The sequence below is a fragment of the Convolutriloba macropyga genome, chromosome 7 (genome assembly GCF_964194025.1).
Source record: "Convolutriloba macropyga chromosome 7, txConMacr16.3, whole genome shotgun sequence".
In the NCBI taxonomy this organism is placed as follows: Eukaryota; Metazoa; Xenacoelomorpha; order Acoela; family Convolutidae; genus Convolutriloba; species Convolutriloba macropyga.
Window position 1 is genome coordinate 71,073,588 of NC_134474.1, and position 25,155 is coordinate 71,098,742.

General features: G+C 36.3%; 1 protein-coding gene across 2 annotated transcripts; it reads right to left on the bottom strand.

The window, feature by feature from the left end:
* Window positions 1–3,718: 3,718 nt before the first annotated feature.
* Window positions 3,719–23,837, bottom strand: LOC142342499 (uncharacterized). 2 transcript variants are annotated; one of them, XM_075393845.1, is made up of 5 exons: window positions 23,769–23,837; window positions 14,650–14,882; window positions 13,403–13,478; window positions 10,469–10,615; window positions 3,719–4,132 (listed from the first exon to the last, which is right to left on the bottom strand). In XM_075393845.1, the coding sequence occupies exons 2-5, from the start codon at window positions 14,878–14,880 to the stop codon at window positions 3,993–3,995; spliced, it is 594 nt and encodes a 197-aa protein (XP_075249960.1). In that variant the 5' UTR covers window positions 14,881–14,882; window positions 23,769–23,837; the 3' UTR covers window positions 3,719–3,992. The 2 variants fall into 2 exon arrangements, with proteins under 2 accessions (XP_075249960.1, XP_075249961.1); XM_075393846.1 differs by lacking the exon at window positions 23,769–23,837 and adding an exon at window positions 17,247–17,424.
* Window positions 23,838–25,155: the final 1,318 nt, after the last annotated feature.

Sequence of the window (25,155 nt, forward strand, 5' to 3'; positions counted from 1 at the left end):
CAAAACACACCTATATGAATAAAAAAAAGTCATAAAGGCTCATAATTGTTTAAGAGCTTGTTAATACGGTTTATGTAAACCAGTTTACCCAAAAAAGTAATGTAAAAACAGAAAATGCTGCTTCGAAAAAGCCGCACGTGATCTAATTTCACTCGCTTAGAGAAAACTTTTTCAAACCTATTTTTCTTGCTCTCTCAAAAACCTGATATGAATGAAATTCACTCTCCGTGTTCTTCAATTTGCTGAAACGTTCACTCGAAACACTTAGTTTTCACGTGGGGCATTGACTTTTGCATCCTGTTTTAAATACACTCCAAAACATATTTATCAAAAACCATTGTAGGAAGAATTCCGGAAACAACTCAAAGATTTCTTCTCCAAAAAGCAGCTTGTTGAAAGCCTAGTTTCGAGTAGTTTCGCCTAGTTTCGAGAAGGTAGTGAGTGTTGAAGAAGAGTAAAGACTAACTCAATTTAAACAAAGAAAATTCAACTAAAACTTAACTTAAAAGAAAAACTGAAAAATCAGTTACGTTTTCAATTTGTACAAAAACAAATACATTGAGAAAACAATAATTCAAACACGCCATACAATTTCATTGCTCACACAAAATTGGATATGGGAAAATCAGCACGAACACATTTCAGAAGAATTGTAAGAAATTAAGAACAAATTTAAAAGTTTTTGCAATTCGTTGTAAAACTTCAGGGAAAAACAAACTTGGTAGCAAAAAACCTGTATTTAATGTGCAATAGAAGCTGACAATAAATTTTTAACTTAAATTCAGTCACAAGTAACAGCAATAAAAACAATAATGAGCTAAATGTTGTTAAAAAGCCTTAAAACCGGAGAATTCGTTGAAATAACTTCAAATGAGCGTCAAACACCATGCATTTACTAAAAACCTCCGAAACGCAGAAACGTTATCAAAACATCCTGAAAATTATAATTTTAGTCCAAAAGTATCTTTTAGACAATACTGATTAGTCAAAAAGCAGCATGAAAAAGCAGCACGTGCACAAAAAGTTGGTCAATTATCGAAAATTTTTCACACCTATATTTCTCGCTTTGTTTTAAAAGAAAGCAGGAACAAACGAATAACTCTCTCATTTCTCCGTAATTCGAATACATTCACTCAACCGACTTTTTCAGACTTTATTCAATCTCTGAACTAACAGTTTTCTTGCTCGCTCACTTATAAAAAACCATAGCAAAGATTTTTCTCCAAAAGGCAGCTTATTGAATATGTAGTTTTTGACCGCAGTGAGCATCAAGAAAAAGAAAAAAAATTTTCTTTATAGGATTATCTTATTAAAGAGATTAAAATTAAAAAAAAAGATAATTTAACTAAAACATGATTTATTAGGAGACAACATTTCAAGTAATGGTGACAGCCTAACTGCTCACAGTAATCCGGTGAACCAAAATAAGCAGAAAATTATCTCTAATTTTGAAATAAAGCAATAAAAAATCTAAGGAATTAAGCAAAGTTTCAACAAAAAAATTGCTTGTTACCAAGATCCTATAATTAAATTGTTATAGAAACTGTCCAAGAGCATTAAGTAGCAAGTTTCAAGACAACCTTAAAATTTTAAAACTTCTGTCCAAAATAATTGTTTACACAGCATAAGAATTTCAAAAAAAAAAACAAAAAAAACACTTGAAAAAGCCGGAGGTGAACAAAGAAAAATTTTGCTAGCAAAAAATTTTTCACATCTACATTTCTTGCTCTTTTTAAAAAGAACACATGAACCAAATAACTTATTCTATTTTTTCTCTGCTCTTCGAACAAAGACTGTTTTTTCTCGCTCGCACACTAATCAAAAAAACAGAAAAGCATAAAACCTCTTCGAGGCTTAAAAAAGACGCTCCGCCAATATTCCTCTTCGAGTCGTAAAAAAGACACCGCCCCTATAAAATTCAAACTTTTTGATTTGTAACAAGACTGAAGCGCAATTTACTTAGTCGGTTGGTTTTACTTTTAAAGTCAGTCGGTTGGGATGCTCGATGGTAGAAATCAGATTGTCTGATAAGTTAGGCGTGGTTTTGTTGAATCTTATAGATTTACAAATCAAATAAAATTGAGAACCTTTCATATCAATGGCAGCACTTCAACGAAATACGAAACGATCAAGGTTTTCATCAAACATCAAATTCAAACGGGATCGAAGTAGGGCCGGCGCAGACAAAAAAATATTCGTGATTGAGAATGAAGCTTTGGAATGTTCCTTTGGTGTTTATCATCGTTTGTATATGCAATAAATACTATATAGGTATAAATTCATGTTAGCTTTTTGCTACAAATCACGTGGGAATTTGGCGCTACTAACAAACGTAGCCAAATGCTGATATGTTTGGTTTCAAACATTCAAATGTCGTTAATATATTGTTCATTATGGAGCTTCCGTTTAAAAAGTAGTCAACGATTTGAATTAGTACTCATAAACTTAAATCGTAATTCTTTTCTTAAAAAAACGCAAGATTGCCCGGGCCGATGTTTTTACCCAAAAATGCCGGGGAAAAGAGTAAAGAGTTTTAAAGAATAAAAGAATTCCACCCTATTTCTGCGCTTAATTAAGGGTGGAAGAGTGGAATTTACAAAGAGTGCAAAAAGAGTGGATAAAAGAGTGTAATTAAAGTGTAATTTTTTAAAATTACACTCTTACACTCTTTTCCCCGATAAATAACAGTGGAAAACGGATTACACCCTAATCCCCGCTAATTAGGAGTGGAATAGTGGTAGAATATTCCGGCAAACCTTGTTGCACGAAAAATTGATAAAGTTTGAAATTGTGGTTCAACTTTGTCTTTCAAATTTATCCTATGATGTTTTCGCCTGTGCACCGAGCTTAGTGGGATACATTATTTGCACCCCTAAATCCGACAAGCAAAACGTATCTACAATTTCCTGCTTTTGTAAACCTATCACACCGACAATACCGAAAATAAAAACCAAATATTTTCCTAAGATTTGGAAAATTTTCCTTGGTTTAAAATCCATTATTTCAGGGGGTTATCCTGTTGTCAAAAAGTGTGCGGGTTCAAATTGATGTTTAAATGCCACCCAATTAGTGGGGATTTCACTTAATTTTACTAGTTTTTGTCCCCAACTATCAGCAGGCTGCAACAAAATATTCAAATGGAAGAATTCAGTTTAACCGCCACGTGTTTAATGTAGAGAAGTGGAAAATTGGTGATAAGCAGTAAAGTTGTGTTTAGCGATTGTTATCATCGGACCTTGAAGGATTTATTTAATTTTTTATGGACGTTGATCAAAACCAAGATTTAATTTGTTTAAACTACGCTATAGATAAAATATTGATACTTTATACACATTAGACATCTCTATACTTTTTATACTCTTTTGAATAAATGGAGATATAAATCTGGGAAGCAACTAGATGGACCTTGATAACTTGATCTAACTAACTGCATCTATCGTTTACACTTGTGCTCTTAATTTAGTTCGAACTACACTTATGTTTGCCAATTTGAGAGCATTAACAATTTTAACAGCGCGAAAAAGTGTATTGCACACAAGTACACAAGTATATTGTGAATGTGGATTACGCTTGGCACATTCCACATCTTTAATGAAAGAAAAAATGAAAATAAAATTGAGCTCAAAATATTTTTCTTATCAGACTCTGTTGCGCTCGAAATTGTAATTTGAGGTCACTATACAAAGGTGCGCTCGAAGATGGTCTGATCAGAGGTCTAGCTGGTCTAGACACCTCGACTTGGGAATACTTCTCCAACTGGGGAGAGAGATTGTGAGAAAAGTGAGAAAATCAATAATTGCCCGTGTCAAGATTAGATACCAAAAATGTTTCTATTCAATTTGAGGTTGCGTTAAGTTGCGGTAGATTTTCAATTGGCTTCATGTAACCTTCACCGTCAAACTTTCCACCAAATAGCACCAGGTGCAGTTGGAGATAGCATAGTAACCAAAGTTTCCACTAGAATCCATTGGTGAAACTTCTTTTCGTGGTTGCTATCGAGACATATGATAGCGGCAGATTCCATAATGAAGTTTATGCTCATGACAGGAGTAGTCATCGATGCCCAAAAACTCAGGTCTTCCCGGGTGACTTTGAGCTGTACACAACTCATCCCGCTTGTCCAATTTATCACCTGTGAAATTTCAAATATGATCATTTCAAAACCGACCATGTCAACGCTTCGTGGTCTCTGTTTAGACCTTTGTGTCACACTCAACCAGCCTAATGGGCCACCCTATCTTTTCCCAGATACCTCTCTACCCTCCAACCCCCCGCCATGGATCGCACACGGGGTGGGCGGGGGGATTGGAGGGTAGTGAGGGGTCTGGCAAATTTTGCTCTAATGAGAGGTGGCTTGAATCAGGCGGGCAACTCAACATGGGAGGACTATCGAATTGTATTTAATCATCAATGGTTTTTACCTCTTTATAGACTATATACAAGAAGTTATTCAAGACCTGTCAAAATTAAAAGGTTTCATAACGAGAGCTCTGCTAAAATACTACCCAACTAATACCATTTTCAGCGAATCAGCTCAGATTAAACCTTGAGTAAGGATAAATGGAGACAAACCAGTTATGATTGGTCCTATATTATTTCTATGACGGTGGTGATGAGGGACAGTAGCTAGCTCCTGAACAACAGATTACAACAACTATTGAAGTCTGATGTTGCGCGCCAACACTTGTTTTGTATGAAGTAGACTTGCTTTAAACGCTTTAAAAACTTAAATCAATTATGCTTAAGAAGAACTCAAACTGAAAAGGTAACAAGTATTCGTTATAAAATCAGATGAAATTATGATTTCTTAGTTCAAATCACGTGGTAATTTATAGTTATTTGCTGACGAAGTCATCGGGAATGCTGGCTGTTGAAGTTTTTTTAGAACAACATTGCCCGGCCTCCTTGAACGTGTTCAAACAATGTCCACGTTTTAGTTGTCTTTGGCCATAAGAAAGTTTTAGTTGCCTTTTGCTAATTTTGTAAAATTGCTGTTATCGAAGCAAGTCAACTGATTTTCATCGTCATGGTCGTCATTTGCGTCATTGGCGAATTGATTATCATCGTCGTCGTCGTCATTGGCGTCAGTGGCGAATTGATTGTCATCGTCGTCGTAATCATTGGCGTCATCACCGGCTTACTGGTCGAAAGTAGAGACCTGTTTGTGTCTCGACCTGAACAACTCGAACTACGTGGTCATTTCCGTCAAATAACATAGTTATCTCAGCAAGTAGCCAAAGCATTGGTGGCGAATTGTCTTCTATGATGATAACAATGTCGTTGACGGCATATTGGGGCTTCTTGTCATGCCACTTTGGTCGCTGTTGAACTGTTGCCTAGCAGTCCACTGACCGCTTTTTCCAAAAAAGTCTGACAAGACTTTTGAAACTCTTAAACTTTCTGCTGAGTGCCTTGTCGTCCTGCTGAGTTGGCTCCAGCAATGCTGTCAAAGGTCATCCAATGAGGAAAAGAGATGATGTGAGTGCTAGGGGTCACTGCAAACGGCAGAAGGGGCTGTCGACGGGCGCGTATTCAACATGGCCTCAATCTGAATGACCAGTGTGTTGGAATTCTCAACAGAAATTCTAGTTATTCCTACGGTCCTATAAATGTGCCTCTTTTGGATTTTTTTAGCTGCCTCCCAAAGACCTCCAAAATGTGGTGACTGTGAGGGAATGGTCAATCAGTTGATGTGATATCCCGTAGTGGCGGCTTCTAGTAATTCCTTGAAATCCCGGTTCATTAACAGTTTCTAAAACTCAACTTCTCCCCTCGTTCAAATGAAAGTTTTTGAGTTGTCGCTGTAAATATTTTGTGGCTTTCCAAGTCAAGATTTAAATCCTTTAACAGCGTCCAAGTTTTCATCTTGTGTCAATCGTTGCACTGTTTTTAAATAAACGATTTTTTGTATTGAGGGGTTCACAGTAGTCCAAACCGGTCTGACTAAATGCAAAAGCCGGGATCAGAGAGTTCCGTGGGAAGATCTCCCATTTGTGCATGGGAGATCCTAATTGACTTCCTATAATATAGACCAACTTCCTAATTGTTGGAACACTTATTTTGTATGAAAATCACTTCTTTCAAACGCTTTAAAAATTAAAGTCACTTATATTTAAGCAGAACTCAAACTCAAAAGGTAACAAGTATTGGTGATTAAATCAGATGAAATTATGATTTCTTAGTTCAAATCACGTAGTAAATTTTTGTTACCTTTGCTGAAGAAGTTTAGAAGGGGCTGTTGACGGGCGCGAATTCAAAATGGCCGCAATCTGAATGATCAGTGTGTTGAAATTCTCAACAGACATTCTAGTTTTTCCTACGGTCCTATAAATGTGCCTCTTTCGGACTTTTAGCTGCCTCCCAAGACCTCCAAAATGTGCGACCGTGGGGGAATGGTCAATCAGTTGATGGGTGTCTCGTAGTGAAGGCTTCTACTAATTTTTTGAACTCACTATTCATTAGCATTGCAATCGGCAGAAGGGGCTGTCTCGGGGCGCGAAGTGGCTGTCACAAACTGAATGATCGGTCTGTCAAATTCTGATGAGATATCGTAGTTTTTCTGAGGATCCTGAAAAAGTTCCAATATGGATTTTTTAGCTGCCTCCCAAAGGCCACCAAAAGGTACTGATCGTGGAGGGAATGGTAAACCAGTTGATGTGACATCCCGTAGTGGCGGCTTCTACTAAATCCTTGAAATTCCGGTTCATTAAGAGTTTCTATAACTCAACTTCTCCCCTCGTTCCAATGTAAGCTTTTTAGTTGTCACTGTAAACTTTTTGTGGCATTCCAATTCAAGCTGTAAATCGTTTAACAGCGTCCAAGCATTAAGCTTGTGTCAATCAATGCACTGTTTTCATATAATTGACTTTTTGTGTTGAAGGGTCCGCAGTAGTCCAAACCGGTCTGGCTCAAAGAAAAACACGAGGGAAGATCGCGTATTTGTGGCTGTAGGACCCTGGCGTCGAGTCTTTTTCACAATTGAGAGTCCTGAGGGAATCCAAACAGTTTGAGGAAGTTGGAACAATATCAATTGTGGTCCTCCATGAAAGATCCTTGAATGCGCTTCTCTGATTAGAAGATCGGCGATTGGCAAAATTTGAGAATCAGAAAGGAAATTTTCTTGCCAATTTTGTATGAAAACTTGCTAGTCGTTCCCCCACGCAAACAAGTTTTTTCTCTGTGTCATAAAGGAGAAAGTATGAAAAGATGTCTCTTTTTCCTTAAAATTTAAAGGTTTTCTTCGCATTTCCTAAATTTTGCGATGTGTCGAAGGTTTTTGGGGTATCCAATTTAACTACCTTAGCCTTGTCAACCTCGATTTTACCTTCTTGCACTTTTGCTATTTACTTACCTCAAATTTATCAGATTTACCTACCTTAAATTTACCATCATTACCAATTTGAACTTTCGCAGACCTACCTACCTTAACTGTTCTAACTTTTTTTACCTTAACTTCAACATTACCAACCATGCTTAACTCATTTTGTACCTTATCACAATTTGTAACTTATCAAACTCTTCCGTCAACTTGAACAATCCCTGCTAACTCAAAGCGTTCTGTACTTTCCGAATTGCCGTTGTCCTCTCTTTTAATGACAGAATCGATTGACTAACAATAATTTCGAACGTGTCCAGAAAACGGCATTGAATCAGACTTTAAAAGGCGATTCGTCCCTGATAAAGATTCGTAGCGCTGAGCTACAACTCGATGTGATATGCCACAAAACATTTACAGCGACAACCCAAAAACTTTAATTGGAACTAGGGGAGAAACTGAGTTTCAGAATCTGTTAATGGACCGGGAGTTCAAGGGATTAGTAAAAGCCTTCACTACGGGACTAATCCACAAAGGTCACCACATTTTGGAGAATTTTGCGAGGCAGCCAAAAAAAATCCATAAAGAGGCACTTTCCTAGGAGCGTTTGAAGAACCGCAATGTCTCTTGAGATTTTCAAAACACTGATTATTCAGATTGAGACCATTTTTAATTTGGGCCCCTGGACAGCCCCTTCTGCCGATTGCAATGACCCTCAGTTGCTCACACCAGCTCATTTCTTTATTGGACGCCCTTTGACAGCGTTGCCGGAGCCAACTCAGCAGGACGACAAGACACTCAGCACTAAGTTCAAGGCTATCGGGAGTATTGAGACAACTCTAGAAAAAGTGGTCCGTGGACTACTTGGCAACACTTCAACAGCAAGCAAGATGGGATGACAACAAGCCTCAATATTTCCTCAACGACATTTTTAGCATCATGGAAAACAATACGCCACCAATGTTTTCGCCACTGGCAAAGTTAACAAAATTATCTGACGGAAATGACCGTCAAATATCCTAGTACGAGTTGTTCAGGTCGTGACCTAAACAAGTCTTTACATTCAATCGGATAATCTACTTGTTTTTTTTTTTAAAAAAAAGCGGGAAACGACGATGGCATACAGGAATCAAAGACAACAGATGACTCAATGGACGAGGAGTGACAAGAAGATTCACCTTTTTTACAGATTCACCTTTTCACCCAAATTTTTTACAGATTCACCTTCATGAAATTAGCGAGAATAATGACGCCAATGACGACCATCAATTCGCTTGCTTTGGAAAACAACATTTTTCGAAATTTGCAATTTTTATGGCCAAAGGAAAACTAAACTAAAATTCGGTAAATTTATTCGTTAAACGCATAAATCTGTTGAATATGTTTGATAAATTTACCGGCTCATTAAATTTTAAAATTCTTTTGTTTCATCATTCCCTTGAATTTATACTGAACAAAGATTTAGTTTTGATTATCAAATTGATTTTACCCGACAAATCCGCGTTTCTTTTGTTCCTATTGAACTGTCAAGACTTACTTTTAGTTATCAAAGTTGTTACCTGTTGCGTCACAACTTATGTCTTATAGTCTTGCAGTGGAAGTCAAATAGTACAAAACTTAATGTGATCTTCTCAACTTTATCGAATCACAAGATGTTATAAATTCAAAGAACTTCTGAGTGGGAAACAAATTTTACATTCCAAATTCAGTCAACTGGACCTTCAAAAAACAGGAATTTTTTTACAGGTTAGTAATTGTTGTAAAATTGTAGCACTAAGTACCAAGAGTAGAACTATGCGTTGGATTCTCAATTCATACATCTGGTCCCGCGATTAACCCCGTTGTTTAAGTTTTTATAGTACGGACCAGCAGTATATCATAATGATGTAAGAGCAACAAACATTTCAACGCAGTTTTAAGCAAGATCTTTGATTATGAACGAAAAATTAAGTAACACCAATGAAAAACTCAACGCAATTTTATAAAAGAAACAGGCTTAGAAACGCAAATACCTTCTACGCTTAGAAACAGCAATACTTTCTTTTGAACGCCTCTAGGTAGATCTTCCATAAATTCAACGCATTTACCTCTAGTTTTACATAAATTTTGTTGGCAACTTGGTGCAGGTTAAAATAAAGGATTTCCCATTGAAAAACTTTTTTTAACATTGTAATTTCTGGAAGACAATTCGTTGGAGTAGTCGAATCAGTTATTTTTTATGCTGGCTGTCAAAGAAAGGCGACTGTTCAAAAAAATAGTCAATTGAGCACACTTTTAAAATTTGTTGCAAAGAATCGGCGCTTATTTTGGGTGGACTCCTTGGCCTTGATCAGCTCATCAATCTTAATTGGACGATGGTCGGCGTCATTTTATCTTGTTATGACCTTCTAAAAGGGTAAAAATAATAATTAGCTTGGGTCACATTAACATTTCCATATGTGTTATAGGTCAGACCCTTTAGACCAAATTATGGCAATTGGCAGATGTAAGTATTGTAAGGGTAAATTGCCTGAAAAGTTAAGGTAAATTGTGCAGGTAAACTTACCTAAAGTTTTGGCTTGTTCAGGAAAATTTCAGGTAAGTTGTGCAGGGGGACTATATGCACTTTTCGGGTAAATTTACCTGCAATTGCGGGTATGTTCAGGTACAGTGCAGGTAGTTTGTAAGAACGCTAAAATACCTGCACAGCTCACGTAAATTTACCTGCAATTTAAGGTAAAGTTACCTGCATGTTATTAAGAGTGTGGAAGACGTGAACCAATTTTTCGCTGTTCTTATACTTGGGTCACACAGAACCACCTGTCTTGAACCCAAATCGGTCTGGCCAATCTTTGTATTGGGTCGCAGACCTCATCCTTTGAACTAGTTTTCACACGCGCTTACTACACTAGTCTTAAAACATGGGTCCTGCATGAAAATGCGTGACCAAATCGAGTATATATCCTAGGCCCCATCCTGGGTTTTCCTGGTACCGGAACTGTAGCTTTAGTTTGTTGAGTTATGCTAATGGAAGCAGCGCCGTCGGCAACTGATTCTGAAGGACCTTGGGGACTTTTACGTCCTGTTATTGTGATTCAACTTGTAGAAAATTTGTTATATTCTCTGTATTGACTTGATTAATTAAGTTTTTATTGCTACAAAGAGTAACCTTACCTGGTTGCGTCTCATCTCGCCACAATGCGTCTGGAGCAGTCACTCCCATTTCATCTACGAACAACGTTCTGTTCTGTCTGATTGCTTTTTTTTCACTGCTCAGGACTCCTTGCTCGTCTTCCGGGGCCTGTTGGACACGCAAGTATCCTGCAAATTTACATTAATAGTTTTCCTATAGAAAAACCTCTGCTGCAAATAAAGCTAGAAAAGTTCTGTAACATGTTGTTTCATTTCTCCTTTTATCCGGTTTCCAATTTTCTACAAATTCATTCTAAAGTTTGTTACGAAAACGAAAAATAAAATCTATGATTTTGACAGTTGACTTTTCAAAATTAGTGTTAGAGCAGATTAACGATTAAAGCAGCTCATAGAATTAAATAACATGTGATTGATTAAGAAGTCCACATGTTGATGTCCCAGACGAAGCCAACTATATTCAAACTCAACATCAACGCACGAGGGGGGTCGTCGTGTGTTCAAAGTTACGTAGTCTGGGCCACATCGATGAACGCACGCAAGTCTGGACATAAACGCAGAAAAGCTTGGACATTAACGCACACAGGTCTTGTAATGAACGCTCGGAGGTCTGGAAAACAAACGAAATTCAGAACATCAAGGCAAAAAGTCTGTTGATCTCACAAAAATCTGAAGAAAATGACTAAGACAAGACTTTAAGACCATAAAATCTGATGAATAAACAAAAATTTCAACACCAACGCAATGTTTAAACAAGAACGCACAAAAGTAAGACAAAAACACAGAAATTGAAAAAAATTGACAAGCTCTTGACAGGAATGCCCAAAAGTCTGATGAACGCAAGAAAGTGTTTGATGTTTGCTCTACAGTCTGGACATGAATGCTCAATACAAAATTTGGACATCAAGGCCTGAAAATATCATAAACGCGCAAAAATTTGACAATCTCGGGCACGAAAGTCTCGTGAACGCATAAAAAAGGAATTGCGAAAACCCTAAAAATCTGGATATGAATGGACAAATCTTGTAGCATGAACACAGAAACGTTTTGAAAACCTGGAGAGTTTTACATTGTCTAGATGTGAGCCCTCAAAAATCTGGTGAATGCAGGAAAGTCTAAACGGTTTGTCAAGATCATGACCCAATCAGTTGAATATCTTGTTAGTGCACGAAAGTCTTGCAAACGAACAAAAATCTTGACTCGAACGCACGAAAACCTGGTGTGGTGAACAGTAGAAAGTCTGGATTCGCACGAGAAAATCTAGTGAACACAAAAGAACCTGGACTGGAAAGAGCAAAAGTCTTTATATGGACCCACAGAAGTCTGAATTCGAACTCAAAAAATGAATGCAATACAGTCTGAAAAAAATATGTCTATTTGGCCATGCCTGTTTTTTCTATTAAAGCTCAGCCTGGGTCCTTTTTTCATGATTGGTTGCCAAATTATTCAGAAGATTGCATCGCATTATCAATTGCTTAACAAGCTTGATTTTTTTGGATATAAAGTTTTTAAATTATTTATGAGCAAAACATTTTTTCAGTCCTGTCCAGGTTGAGGTCCAGACCCAAAATTTTTGTCTGATCAGACTTTCCAGTCGGAAATTAACCCTGATCAGACTTTCCAGACTCAAAGGGTCTCTGATCAGACTTTTCAGACTGAAGGCATTCTGATCAGTCCATCTTCAGAACATGGCCCAGACTCAAATTCAGACCATTGCCGAGACATAAACCAGACTATGATCAGACTCAAGTGCGCTCGAAGCATTTATGGTCAGACCCAGTTGCGCTCTCAGCCATTTATGATCAGACTGAAGCGTGCTCGAAAAAGTCTGATCAGAGAAAGATTTTACTTATGGACAAACCTCTTATTTTTACTACAAAATATTTAATTCATAAAAACTGATGTTTGCAGTATTTAATTCATCTAAGGAAAAATCAATTATTAAAGTATTGCTAAAGAAAAGGAAACCCAACTGTTGAGAACAAATTTTTTTAGTGTACCGTTTATTGTATAGTTCGGACTCAATGGATGAGTTTAGACAGCTTTGCATAAGAGACATTGTGGTGTCCAGTTTTCCTCTGAAGGGTACCAGCCTTTGCTATCAGCTGGACCCCTTTTTTCTGATCAGAGCTATCGGACTTCAGACGAGTCTCTGATCACGCTGTTTTAATGTTGCTTCTTGGCTGAGCCAACATCTCTCAGTAAAGAAACAAAAAATGAAAAAAAAGGCGCTGGAAATTGTCCCTGATCAGACACAATTGCGTTCTAAATCATTTTTGATCAGACCCAAGAGCGCTCGAAGAGTTTATGATCAGACCCAATTGCGCTCGAAGTTGCCTCTGATCAGACTCAAATGCGCTCGAAACCGCCTATGATCAGACTTTTCAGACCAAATTGACCTCTGATCAGACCATCTCCAGACCATCGTCCAGAATGTAGTGCGCTCGAACTTCCGTCCAGACCCTGTAATTTCGATCTGGGAACACACGGGTGTGCACTCGACTGGGCCTGATCAAAATTCAATTTGGGCCTGGACCTCAACCTGGGTGGTACTGCAAGAAAAACACTTTTTTGGGTGAAAGGATAAAAAGTTTTGGTAACAGTTGTCGCATTTTGAAAAAATATAAAAACTTTAAAACATGATGCCGCTTTTTTGTTTTGTATCTTCTTCAATTAAAAACATTTCATCTATATTACCTATTTACACATAGCGTGTCTTCCAACGTATAGGCGTCGAATTATTACACGAACTAATTAAGTTTAGACGCTAAAATGTAATTATGACGTCAGTGCCAAAAAAGCAGAGCTTGTTTTCAATTGTCAACACAACTGGTCTTGCAATTGTCATTAAAACTGGTCAGTGAAACTGGTCAGAAACAGTTTAATCTTACCACAGATTTCCTTTGGATGTTAATAAAATGTTTGAGCAAAAATGATTTCTGAATTTTTCGAGGCTACCTGTCCAGAATCCAGATTCTCCGTCAGCTGGAAGTCCTCTGGTTAGAGCCCACTCACGAACAGCATTTAATTCCGTCTAAAATATAAAGAGAATAGTTACCTCTTAACTGGAAACGTCACTGATCAGACCATTCCAGACACTGATGACCTCTGATTAGACCAACTCAGGCAAATTTGACCTCCGATTAAACTATCGAGCAACCGAAACTACGAGTTCGCACGAAGCCACCATAGATCAAAACTCAAATGCGCACGAAACCGCCTCTGATCAGTCTCAAAGGCGCTCGAAATAGTCTGATCAGAGAATGGTTTTAAAATTTAAAATCTATCCCAATATTGCTTTCAAATAATTATCCATACAAATTGATGTTTCCAGTAGTATTCTAAACTAAGGAAAACTCAATTCTGAAAGTATTGCTAATGAAAAGAAAATCCATTTGTTCAGTATTCGACAGATTCATGTTTCGACTCAATAGATGAGCTTCTGCATATTTTCATGAAAATTGTCTTGATCTACAGTTATTCAAATAGATTCGTAAAACTGATGCTGGAATGGCCTCTAATCATACACGTTTCATACCATTGTCCAGATTAAAGTGCGCTCGAAGACTGTTCCAGACTATAAAATTCAATTGCGCCTGGAGCAGTGATGCAATCATGGTGACAGGAGAAAACGAAGCAGAGTGAATTTATGACATCATTGCGCAGATTGAGGTCCTTGCAATTTGATCATTTAGAATTTTTCCACCCCTAGTTGAGAAGACCGAACAATAATGACAAAAAATTTGTAAAAAAATCTTCGGTATATTCGGTTTCAGACGTAAGAAAGCGTCGGTACGCTTGGTTTGTTCGGCATTGTCAGTCTCAAACGTAAGAATGATTCGGTATCGTTGTTTTTGGACGCAAGAGATCTTTTTGTTGTGCAGAACGGTTGCATGTTTTTTATGTTTTAAGTTCTGTTCAGCATAATCTCACCAAAACATTTTCTCCCCAGAAATGTTCTGCAGAGAATAATTGGATATATTCTGTTTCGCCCTCCCCCCAGTGTTTTTTACGCCCCCCCCCCCCCCTCCGTTACAAATTATATGTTGTTATTTAGCACTTTACTATGTAAAAAATTAGCACGTGCGGTGGCGTACAAAATATAAGCCCACTAAGCTATGGGCAAAACAGAATGGATCCAAAAAATAATCAGTATTAACATGGTTAAATGAAAAAACGAATTGGTTAAAAATGGGCAAGCTAACCTTATTATTAAAGGCAACTGCGGTTGAACTGCTCATGCCTTGACACTTGCTACTCACAAGCCAGTAGCTGAGAACTCCTTCCGATACGTTCAACAACGTATAGCAATAATATTGTGGTGTACCGGGCACTCTCTCCCAGTACCCAACTTGAGGGCACGCTGCCCGACAACCCAACATTACAGCTGAGGACAGAACCAAAACACAATGAAGTATTGTCAACGAAGACGCCATTCCTAAATAAAGGTAACATAATCTGGATAATATCCGCTTCCCGGGTCGATGTTTTTGGGTAAATTTTTGTGAGAAAAACAGTGAATGCGGTGAATTTTGTAAGAAATGCAGTGATTTCGGTGAATGCGGTGAAAATAAATATTTCACCGCATTTCGCCAAATTTCTTTCAAAAATTCACCGCAGAGTTCACCGCATTTCTTTAAAAAAATTCACCGCATCGAACTTTGTGGCAAATTAATGTAAGAAATGCGGGGAAAGTGGTGAATGCGTTGAAAAAAACGTAATTCACCGCATCTCTTACACAAATTCAACGCTTTTCTTGCAAAAATTGACCGCATTTGCTTTTCAACGTTTAGTCAATTTGATTGAAATTCACAGGAAATATCAAAGCAGAAATTGACAGTTGGCGGAGTGGAATACGCAGTTCAGTGCAAACAAGAGGTCAGAGGTTCGAACACGTGTAGCGACGAGTCTTTTTTGTAAGAACACTGAGAACGCGGAGAAATTAAATTATTCACCGCGATTCACCGCATTCACCGCAAAAAGATGTGGGATATTCGCGGTGAAAATTATTTTTTTCACAATTCACCGCATTTCTTACGAAAATTGACCACCAAACCCTCGCACGTAGTGCATTACCCAGACCTCATCTTTCGAAAAGACCAAGCTCGATCGGAAAGTTATATGAAAAGACCGTGCTCTACCCCGATGCCGCGACTTTGCGATCAGCCGGACTTTAGCTCGGCCTAAATTAACACGCTTGACTTTTGCCGGATTCAAATTAAACTCGGTGGAGTTTAGCTCGTCTCAAATGTTCTGCTGGACTGTTTATCGACTCAGGATAATGCACTGTAAATAATGGGTCGAGCTATTGTCAAATCATGAGTCGAGCAAAATTCTTTTTACGAGTCTGCACTTTTGGCTCGGAAAGTTAACCTGCAATTTTCTCGCTCACTATTTTGTATAAAGTAGTCAGAATCTATGATCCTTCATCTTTTGCAGAACCACTAATTTAGGAAATCTGCCTTGTTTTTTTCATAAAAAATGATCACTCATTTTTTTCAAAGTGAAAACAGCTGAGAAGGCACATTTTCATGACGGTTGATGGGAAAAAACCATTACAATTAAGGTACTAAAATTCAATTGGCCAAATAAAGTGGTAAAATGGTCCCGCTGGTATACGATAAAAATTCCTGAATTATTGAGAAATTTCCTTGATATATCGCAAATTGTCTTCAATATCTTGATAATTAACTTTTTTTTTAAAAAAAAAAGATTTTATTCAGAATTATTTTACATATTATTTTTAAAAAATTAAAATATATATTTCGGTAATTAGCAAGATCGATCGAGGTGTGAGAAAACGAAGCTGATGATATAATTAATAGCAGTTGCCAGTGTCAAGTACTGATTTAAACATAGAGTTTGCCACGAGTGAGTCATAGTGGAATTTTGACAAGAGTTAAAACGTATTTAAGTTCCATTATCGATCAGAGCACTGTTGAGACAATTATCAAAACTGATATACTTTGGGTAGTTAACGCAGTTTCCACTCTTAGCTCGCACAACTGTTTTGCATGTTGATTTGCTCACTAATGGGATCAATAGTGCTCGTATTTTACGGAAATTGAAAGTTCGAAAGTCGAAAGATATATATGAAGCACCCTTCCAAATGGGCTCCTAATCATGCAACATACTTCAGAGTACTGATATCTTCAATTATTTAGGGTCACAACAAAGGGGGACAAGTGGGATCAATTATTTGCTCTTACAGGATTGAAGCGGAACAAAAAGGAAGCTCTATTGACAGCGGATTTTCACAATTTTTAGATCTTCTCTTAGAATTTTTGCAGTCTTTTTGAGCCAAATAAGAGCACAATAGGATCAGAAAATTTTCAGAGAGCGAAATGAGCATTCGACATTATCAGTTATTTAATATGCATTACTCCACTTTAAGAAATAATACTTTGAACTAAATGGTAACATCCTTAACTCATTTTCTACCTATCCATTTTTTCGGTTTCATTGTAAAATGAGGAAACACTTTTGATGTGGAAAATAGATAGTAGCTCATTTAAATGACCACATGTGCATATAATTGAAAAAAACTTGTCAAACGAACGCAATGATTTTTCCAAGATGCTGTTGCTCAGCTGACCACCAAAAGCCACATCAATCAGCCAAGCTTCCTTTTGCGAAGTTACAAAATGACTTTTATCTTATGAAGTGTTTTCCCATTTCTTAATAAAATTTGACACTATTCTAAAATTTTAGCCAATTTTGCTTTTTTACTGCTCAGATAAGTTTCCGCCCTTCGAGCTCCATTTGTGAGTTCTTTAATAATCAAATCTCATAATTTTCCTACCTGCATTTGGTTGCTGTTTGCTGTGAGAAAACCAGATAAAGATCAATGGGGTTCTTTATTTTCTAGAGGAGGTGCTATTCTCGTGAACTCAAAACCATACAAAGAGATTTAATTGATGTTGATTATTTTTTTCGAAAAAAAGAGTATAACGTCAAATTCGCCTTGTACCACACCGCACATACACACACACACACAAACACACATACAGACACAGGCACATACAAAATACACACTCGCACATTTATAAACACACACACACACACACACACACACACACAAACACAGACAATGAGAGAGAGAGAGAGCGAAAGAGAGGAGAAAGGCGTGAGGAGAAAAAGAGCGATGAGAGAGAGAACGATGAGAGAACAAAGAAAGAAATAGAGAGAAAGAGAGAGAGAGAGAGAGAGAGAGAGAGAGAGAGAAGGAACAGAAGGCGAGAAGGAAACAGTTTGTGTGTGGGAGAGAGAAACAGTGTGTGTGCGTGTTTGTGTGTGTGTGTGTTTGAGAGAGAGAGAGAGAGAGAGAGCGAGAGAGAGAGAGAGAGAGAGAGAGAGAGAGAGAGAGAGAGATCAAAGAGAGAAGAAACAGAAGGCGAGAAGGAAACAGTTTGTGTGTGGGAGAAACAGTGTGTGTGTGTGTGTTTGTGTGTGTGTGTGTGTGTGTTTCAGAGAGAGAGAGAGCGAGAGAGAGATGAGAGAGAGAAGAAACACAAAGCGAGAAGGAAACAGTTTGTGTGTGGGAGAGAGAAACAGTGTGTGTGTGTGTGTGTCTGTTTGTGTGTGTGTGTATGTGTGTGTGTGTGTGTGTGTGTGTGTGTGTGTGTGTTTGAAAGAGAGAGAGAGAGAGAGAGAGAGCGAGAGAGAGAGAGAGAGAGAGAGAGATGAGAGAGAGAAGAAACACAAGGCGAGAAGGAAACAGTTTGTGTGTGGGAGAGAGAAACGGTGTGTGTGTAGGTGTGTTTGTGTGTGTGTGTGTTTGAGAGAGAGAGAGCGAGAGAGAGAGAGAGAGAGAGAGAGAGAGAGAGAGAGAGAGATGAGAGAGAGAAGAAACAGAAGGCGAGAAGGAAACAGTTTGTGTGTGGGAGAGAGAAACGTTGTGTGTGTGTTTGTGTGTGTGTGTGTGTGTGTGTGTGTGTGTGTGTGTGTGTTTAAGAGAGAGAGAGAGAGAAAGAGCGAGCGAGAGAGAGAGAGAGAGAGAGATCAGAGAGAGAAGAAACAGAAGGCGAGAAGGAAACAGTTTGTGTGTGGGAGAGAGAAACAGTGTGTGTGGGTGTGTGTGTTTATGTGTGTGTGTGTGTTTGAGAGAGAGAGAGAGCGAGAGAGACACAGAGAGAGAGAGAGATGAAAGAGACAAGAAACAGAAGGCGAGAAGGAAACAGTTTGTGTGTGGGAGAGGGAAACAGTGTTTGACATTGTTTAAGAGAGGGAGAGCGGGAGATAGACAGCAGAAAAAATTTCAAAACATAGGCGAGGATAACTCTTGCTATGCAAATAAAATTTGTTTTTTTATTTTGAAGCTTTTCTTAGGCAACGTTCAGTTTTTAGCTGGACTTTCAGTTGTTTTCGTTTTAGTTTTGGTAATCCTACGTTTTAGGCTAGGTTCTGTTGCAAAACTGTTTTATTTATTTAAAAAAGACTATTTTCTTGGTTTAATTTTCCTGTTGTCCAGGTATTTCTCATTCTGATGTTTAGTTTAAAAATCCTTGCTAACCCCGACTGTTTACTTTTTAATAACAAGGTATCTTTTTTGACCACTGGAAGCGTTTCCTCTCAAGGCAACATTTTAAACCTCAGTCAAACTGCAGAAACGTGATCTGCGCAAAGTAAAACACTGCAACCAATTTTCTGTATTGAAATTTTGTTTAAATACATTTTAGTTTTATTTACAATTGTATCTCTTTTACAAAATAAGTTCATCAGTAGGATAATACGTCAGATTATTTGAGATTTCCAACATTGAAAGCCATTTGTAAACTATAGATTAAAAGAAGATTATATGTTTTGATTCACTTTGTTTTCAATATGATCTTGAACTAACAGAGAAACGTAAAGGAAAGTGTTTACTCCAAATAAGATAAAATATCACCTAAGTTTGCAAAAAATGCTCTTTAAAATTTCTTTGCACTTTTTGCCCGAGAAAAATAGTATTATCCTGAAAATTAGAAACATCTAACATCTAGAAGCAAAATTTAAATAGGATTGACAATTTTTTGGATAGCTTAATATTATTGTAGGCTAATGAGAGAAAGAGACTCCTTGAGCGACTAACTCTCGACAAATGCATAGAAATAAAGAGAAGGTGAGCTTAAATTACATTAGAGACCACATTGTTTTCTGATTATTTGTTAAATTTTATTTGTTCCCTCCTAAACTTTTAAAAATTTTAATGAGAAAACTTTCAATTTCTTCTCCATAAATCATTGCCATTTCTTCTCCATAAATCATTTCAAGAATTTTTGTTAAAGTTTTCAATTAGATAGATTAAAAACGACGACAAATCAAATTTCTGTATTGAGATTACGACGATATGGCGAATGCTGTTGAAACAAACTTTTCTGTTGAAAAATGTAGGCAGGTCAGGATATTATTCTTAAACGAAAACAAGGCTTTTTGAAGTCTATTATTTACAGATCACTTCACAAAATCAAAAGCGTATCTTTTTTTTCAATGAAAACTAAAATATAGTCCGAGGAAACACTGACGCGACAAAATGGAATTTGAATCAATTTCATTTTTTTAAAACATTTTAAACCTCAGTCAAATTGCAGAAAAGTGTTCTGCGCAAAGGAAAACAATGTAACCAATTTTCTATATTGAAATTTGCGTCTCCTGACGTTTCATTTTTATTTACAATTGTATCTCTTTTACAAATATTCTGCTTTTCGTATGTTATAAAGATATGGCAAAATAAGTTCATCAGCAGGATAAAACGTCAGCTTATTTGAGATTTTCAACATTGAAAGCCATTAGTAAACTATAGATTAAAAGAAGATTACGTTTTGGTTCACTTTGTTTCCGACTTGATCTTGAACTAACAGAGAAACGTAAAGGAAAGTGTTTACTCCAATATAATATAATATATCACCTAAGTTTGCAAAAAAATACTCTTTAAATTTTCTTTGCACTTATTGCCCGAGAAAAAAAATAAATATTATCCGGAAAATTAGAAACATCTAACATCTAGAAGCAAAATTTAAATAGGATTGACATTATTTTCTGTAGCTTAATTTTACTGTAGTGTAATGAGAGAAAGAGACTCCTTGAGCGATTAAATCTTGACAAATGCGTAGAAATAAAGAGAAGGTGAGCTTACATTACATTAGAGACCACATTGTTTTGATTATTTGTTAATTTTTTTTGTTCCCTCCTAAACTTTTAAACGTTTTAATGAGAAAACTTTCAATTTCTTCTCTTTAAATCATTGCAAGAATAGTTTTTGTTAAAATTTTCAATTAAATAGATGAAAAACGACAAATCAAATATTTGAATTGGTATTGCGACGCTAAGGCAAATCCTGTTGAATTAAACTTTTTGTTTGAGAATTTGAACAGGTCAGGATATTATTTTTTAATGAAAACAAGGCTTTTTGAATTCTATTATTTACAGATCACTTCACATAATCAGAAGCCTTTTTTTTTAATCAATGAAAACTAAAATATAGTCCGAGGAAACACTGACAAGACAAAAATAGAATTTGAATCAATTTCTTTTTTTAAAAAATTTTAAACCTCAGTCAAACTGCAGAAAAGTGTTCTGCGCAAAGGAAAACAATGTAACCAATTTTCTGTATTGAAATTTGCGTTTCCTTACTTTTCATTTTTATTTACAATTGTATCTCTTTTACAAATACTCTGCTTTTCGTATGTTATAAAGATATGGCAAAATAATTTCATCAGCAGGATAAAACGTCAGATTATTTGAGATTTCCAACACTGAAAGCCATTTGTAAACTATAGATTAAAAGAAGATTATGTTTTGGTTCACTTTGTTTCCGACTTGATCTTGAACTAACAGAGAAACGTAAAGGAAACTGTTTACTCCAATATAAGATAATATATCACCTAAGTTTGCAAAAAAAAAATGCTCTTTAATTTTTCTTTGCAATTTTGGCCCAAGAAAAAATTAAATATTATCCTGAAAATTAAAAAACATCTAACATCTAGAAGTGGAATTTAAATATGATTGGCAATTTTTTTCTGTAGCTTACTCTTACTGTTGGGTAATGAGAGAAAGAGACTCCTTAAGCGATTAACTCTCGACAGATGTGTACAAATAAAGAGAAGATGAGCCTTAAATTACCTTAGAGGCCACATTGTTTTGATTATTTGGTAAACTTTATCTGTTGCCTCCTAAACTTTTAAACATTTTAAGGAGAAAGCTTTCGATTTCTTCTCTTTAAATCATTGCAAGAATAGTTTTTGTTAAAATTTTCAATCAAATAGATGAAAAACGACAAACCAAATATTTGAATTGGTATTGCGACGCTAAGGCAAATCCTGTTGAATTAAACTTTTTGTTTGAGAATTTGAACAGGTCAGGATATTATCTTTTAATGAAAACAAGGCTTTTTGAATTCTATTATTTACAGATCACTTCACATAATCAAAAGCGTATCTTTTTTTTCAATGAAAACTAAAATATAGTCCGAGGAAACACTGACGCGACAAAATTGAATCATTTTCATTTTTTAAAAACATTTTAAACCTCAGTCAAACTGCAGAAAAGTGTTCTGCGCAAAGGAAAACAATGTAACCAATTTTCTGTATTGAAATTTGCGTTTCCTTACTTTTCATTTTTATTTACAATTGTATCTCTTTTACAAATACTCTGCTTTTCGTATGTTATAAAGATATGGCAAAATAATTTCATCAGCAGGATAAAACGTCAGATTATTTGAGATTTCCAACACTGAAAGCCATTTGTAAACTATAGATTAAAAGAAGATTATGTTTTGGTTCACTTTGTTTCCGACTTGATCTTGAACTAACAGAGAAACGTAAAGGAAAGTGTTTTCTCCAATATAAGATAATATATCACCTAAGTTTGCAAAAAAATGCTCTTTAATTTTTCTTTGCAATTTTTGCCCAAGAAAAAAAATAAATATTATCCTGAAAATTAAAAAACATCTAACATCTAGAAGCGGAATTTAAATAGGATTGGCAATTTTTTTCTGTAGCTTACTTTTACTGTTGGGTAATGAGAGAAAGAGACTCCTTAAGCGATTAACTCTCGACAGATGTGTACAAATAAAGAGAAGATGAGCCTTAAATTACCTTAGAGGCCACATTGTTTTGATTATTTGGTAAACTTTATCTGTTGCCTCCTAAACTTTTAAACATTTTAAGGAGAAAGCTTTCGATGTCTTCTCTTTAAATCATTGCAAGAATCGATTTTGTTAAAATTTTCAATTAAATAGACGAAAAACGACAAATCAAGTTTTTGAATTGGTATTGCGACGCTAAGGAAAATGCTGTTGAAATAAACTTTTGTCGAAAAATTTGAGCAGGTCAGGATATTATTTTTTAATGAAAACAAGGCTTTTTGAATTTTATTAATTATAGATCATTTCACATAATCAGAAGCGTGTATTTTTTATTCATTAAAATTAAAATATAGTCCGAGGAAACACTGACGCGACAAAATTGAATTTGAATCATTTTGATCTTTTTTATTCAATTCTATTTTCCTAGTTTAAATTTTACTCCATCAATTGATCTGAAATTAAGATCAATCATTAGCTATTGACTGTTAATAGCAGTTTTGCAATTTCCTGTAAACCGTCTTTGGGGGTGTTCGAAAAATACTTGAATGGTGCCCTTATTTAGTCCCTCAAATTTTAAAGTCGCTCTGTTTGCTAAATTTCCTCCTCTTTTTCTGCTTGGGAATTCTTTTTGCTACTTTAGATTATTAGATTAACTTCGATAGTACTTCACTATACTAATCCGTGTTAGCTATTGCCTCTTTTTTCGAGGAGTAAACGGCTAATTTAAACGTCTATCACAATCAGTCAAATATTTAGATCAAAAATAAATCAACAGGCATCAATAATTAATGGATTCATATTAAAAACAATTGAATCAATTGTCGTTTTTGAAAGGATTATAGTTTTTAATATGTTGTCCATATTTAAAAGGGAGATTTGGGTTTAAAATATTTAGGCCGTTTCCCGAGTCTCCGGTTTATCCTTTCGACACTCGGTCAATCATTTGCTCCCCCACATATTTCAGTACTGAATTACAACGAAAGCTATCAGCAGTGATTCAGAGTCTGTTTCGGTCGCATTTTGTTCTGATTTGCTCAGAATCAGACAGCGATCGGACTCTGAAATCTTTCTGATTCAGATTCTGATCAGTCGCTGAAGTCTTTGATTCCGACTAATATTAATTTATTGCTATTGTGGTTATCAGTTCTGGACGAGTGAAGGAGAGCAAAAGAGGTCGCAAAAAAACTTAAAAAATCAGTCAGTATAGTGATTGGCAATCGTTATAAAATCTATACAAAAATAGGGAAAACTAGACTCTACCTTATATGCTAGTACAGAGTTTGCTGTACTTCGTCTCTTGATTTTCTGATGAAAACAGCCTGAAAAGTGACCACAATTTTCAAAATATGAAAATCTTGTACAATTTGTGGATCTATCTCTACAGAAACTCAGCGGGCAATTTCGGCAGTCAGATGGTGAATCTCAGCCGACCTGCTTAGAAAATAGACATGAACGTCATTTTCCAGCTTTTAATTCAGGCTGAAATGTTGTGAAGCAGTTCCTATTTCACAACGGTGTCCAGACAAAATTCACATCATTGGTGCCATGTCACCACTGGCATTAAGCTGCCAATCAAAGCGGTACGAACTTTCTGGCACTAAATTGAGCACGGCGGGGTTGATTGTTCTCGCTCATATTCTCCCAAATGGAAGTACTACTGAGGATGTGGAGCCAATTTGATGTAGGACTGGTGCTAAAATCGCTAATTTTGGTAGAATTTGAATTCTTTTTGAAGGCAACGTGCAATAAATACTGCAAGGAGATGGATGATTTTTATTTCAATTTCTACAAGAGTAGGAAAAATTCGAATTTAATAATGCAAATTTAATAATATCTATGTCAATCTTATAAGGTTCCACCCTATATAAGGCTGTTTGAAGATTTTGCAATAATTTGAACCAGCATAATTATTCCTGCTTTATGAGTCGGCTGCATGAGATTGTTGGTGGGGCACTGAAAACAAAAAAACTAGAGCACTTTGAAAAGCTGAGATTCATGTCGTTCAACAGGACAATTTTGGTCACCAATAGTGACGGGCTGCATTGTGAAAAGTCTTGTTGAATTACTTTCAGGCGAAGACTCATGCCAGCATTTCCATTCAATTCCTGGAATCGCAGCCCCCCGAGTCACACTGTTTTACCCATTTTCATAGCGCCCCACAGTCCAGAAGAATGAACAAAATTTTTGAGGAGTATTTTATTTGCAACTGAATGATATCTAAACTGAAACTTTCATCTTTTCGGCTGGAGAAACGACTATAGAACGACGACCTTTTCAAGCGAAAATAGTCCTATGTTTTGATTGGACTGGTATTTCCTTCAACTCCCATGAGGTTCACTTTATTTTTTACTGAAAAAAGTATTTGTTGGATGAATTCAGAGAAACCTCTTCAGATGTCAAGACATTTACCCTTTTTTCAAACATTGCAGCACTTTCTGCTCAATGATATCGGTCTGTTCATTTAAACGTTTAAACAACATTTTCTAGTCTCATCCGTAGCGATTACTGAAGTTTTAATATATCACAGAGAAAGCTGCATTTTTCAATTCAGTTAGTAGTGTTTCATTTTTATTTGTGCATTAATATTGTATAAACCGCGAAAATTGTCGGAATTTATATACGATCCAAAAACAAGAAGGTTCATTGA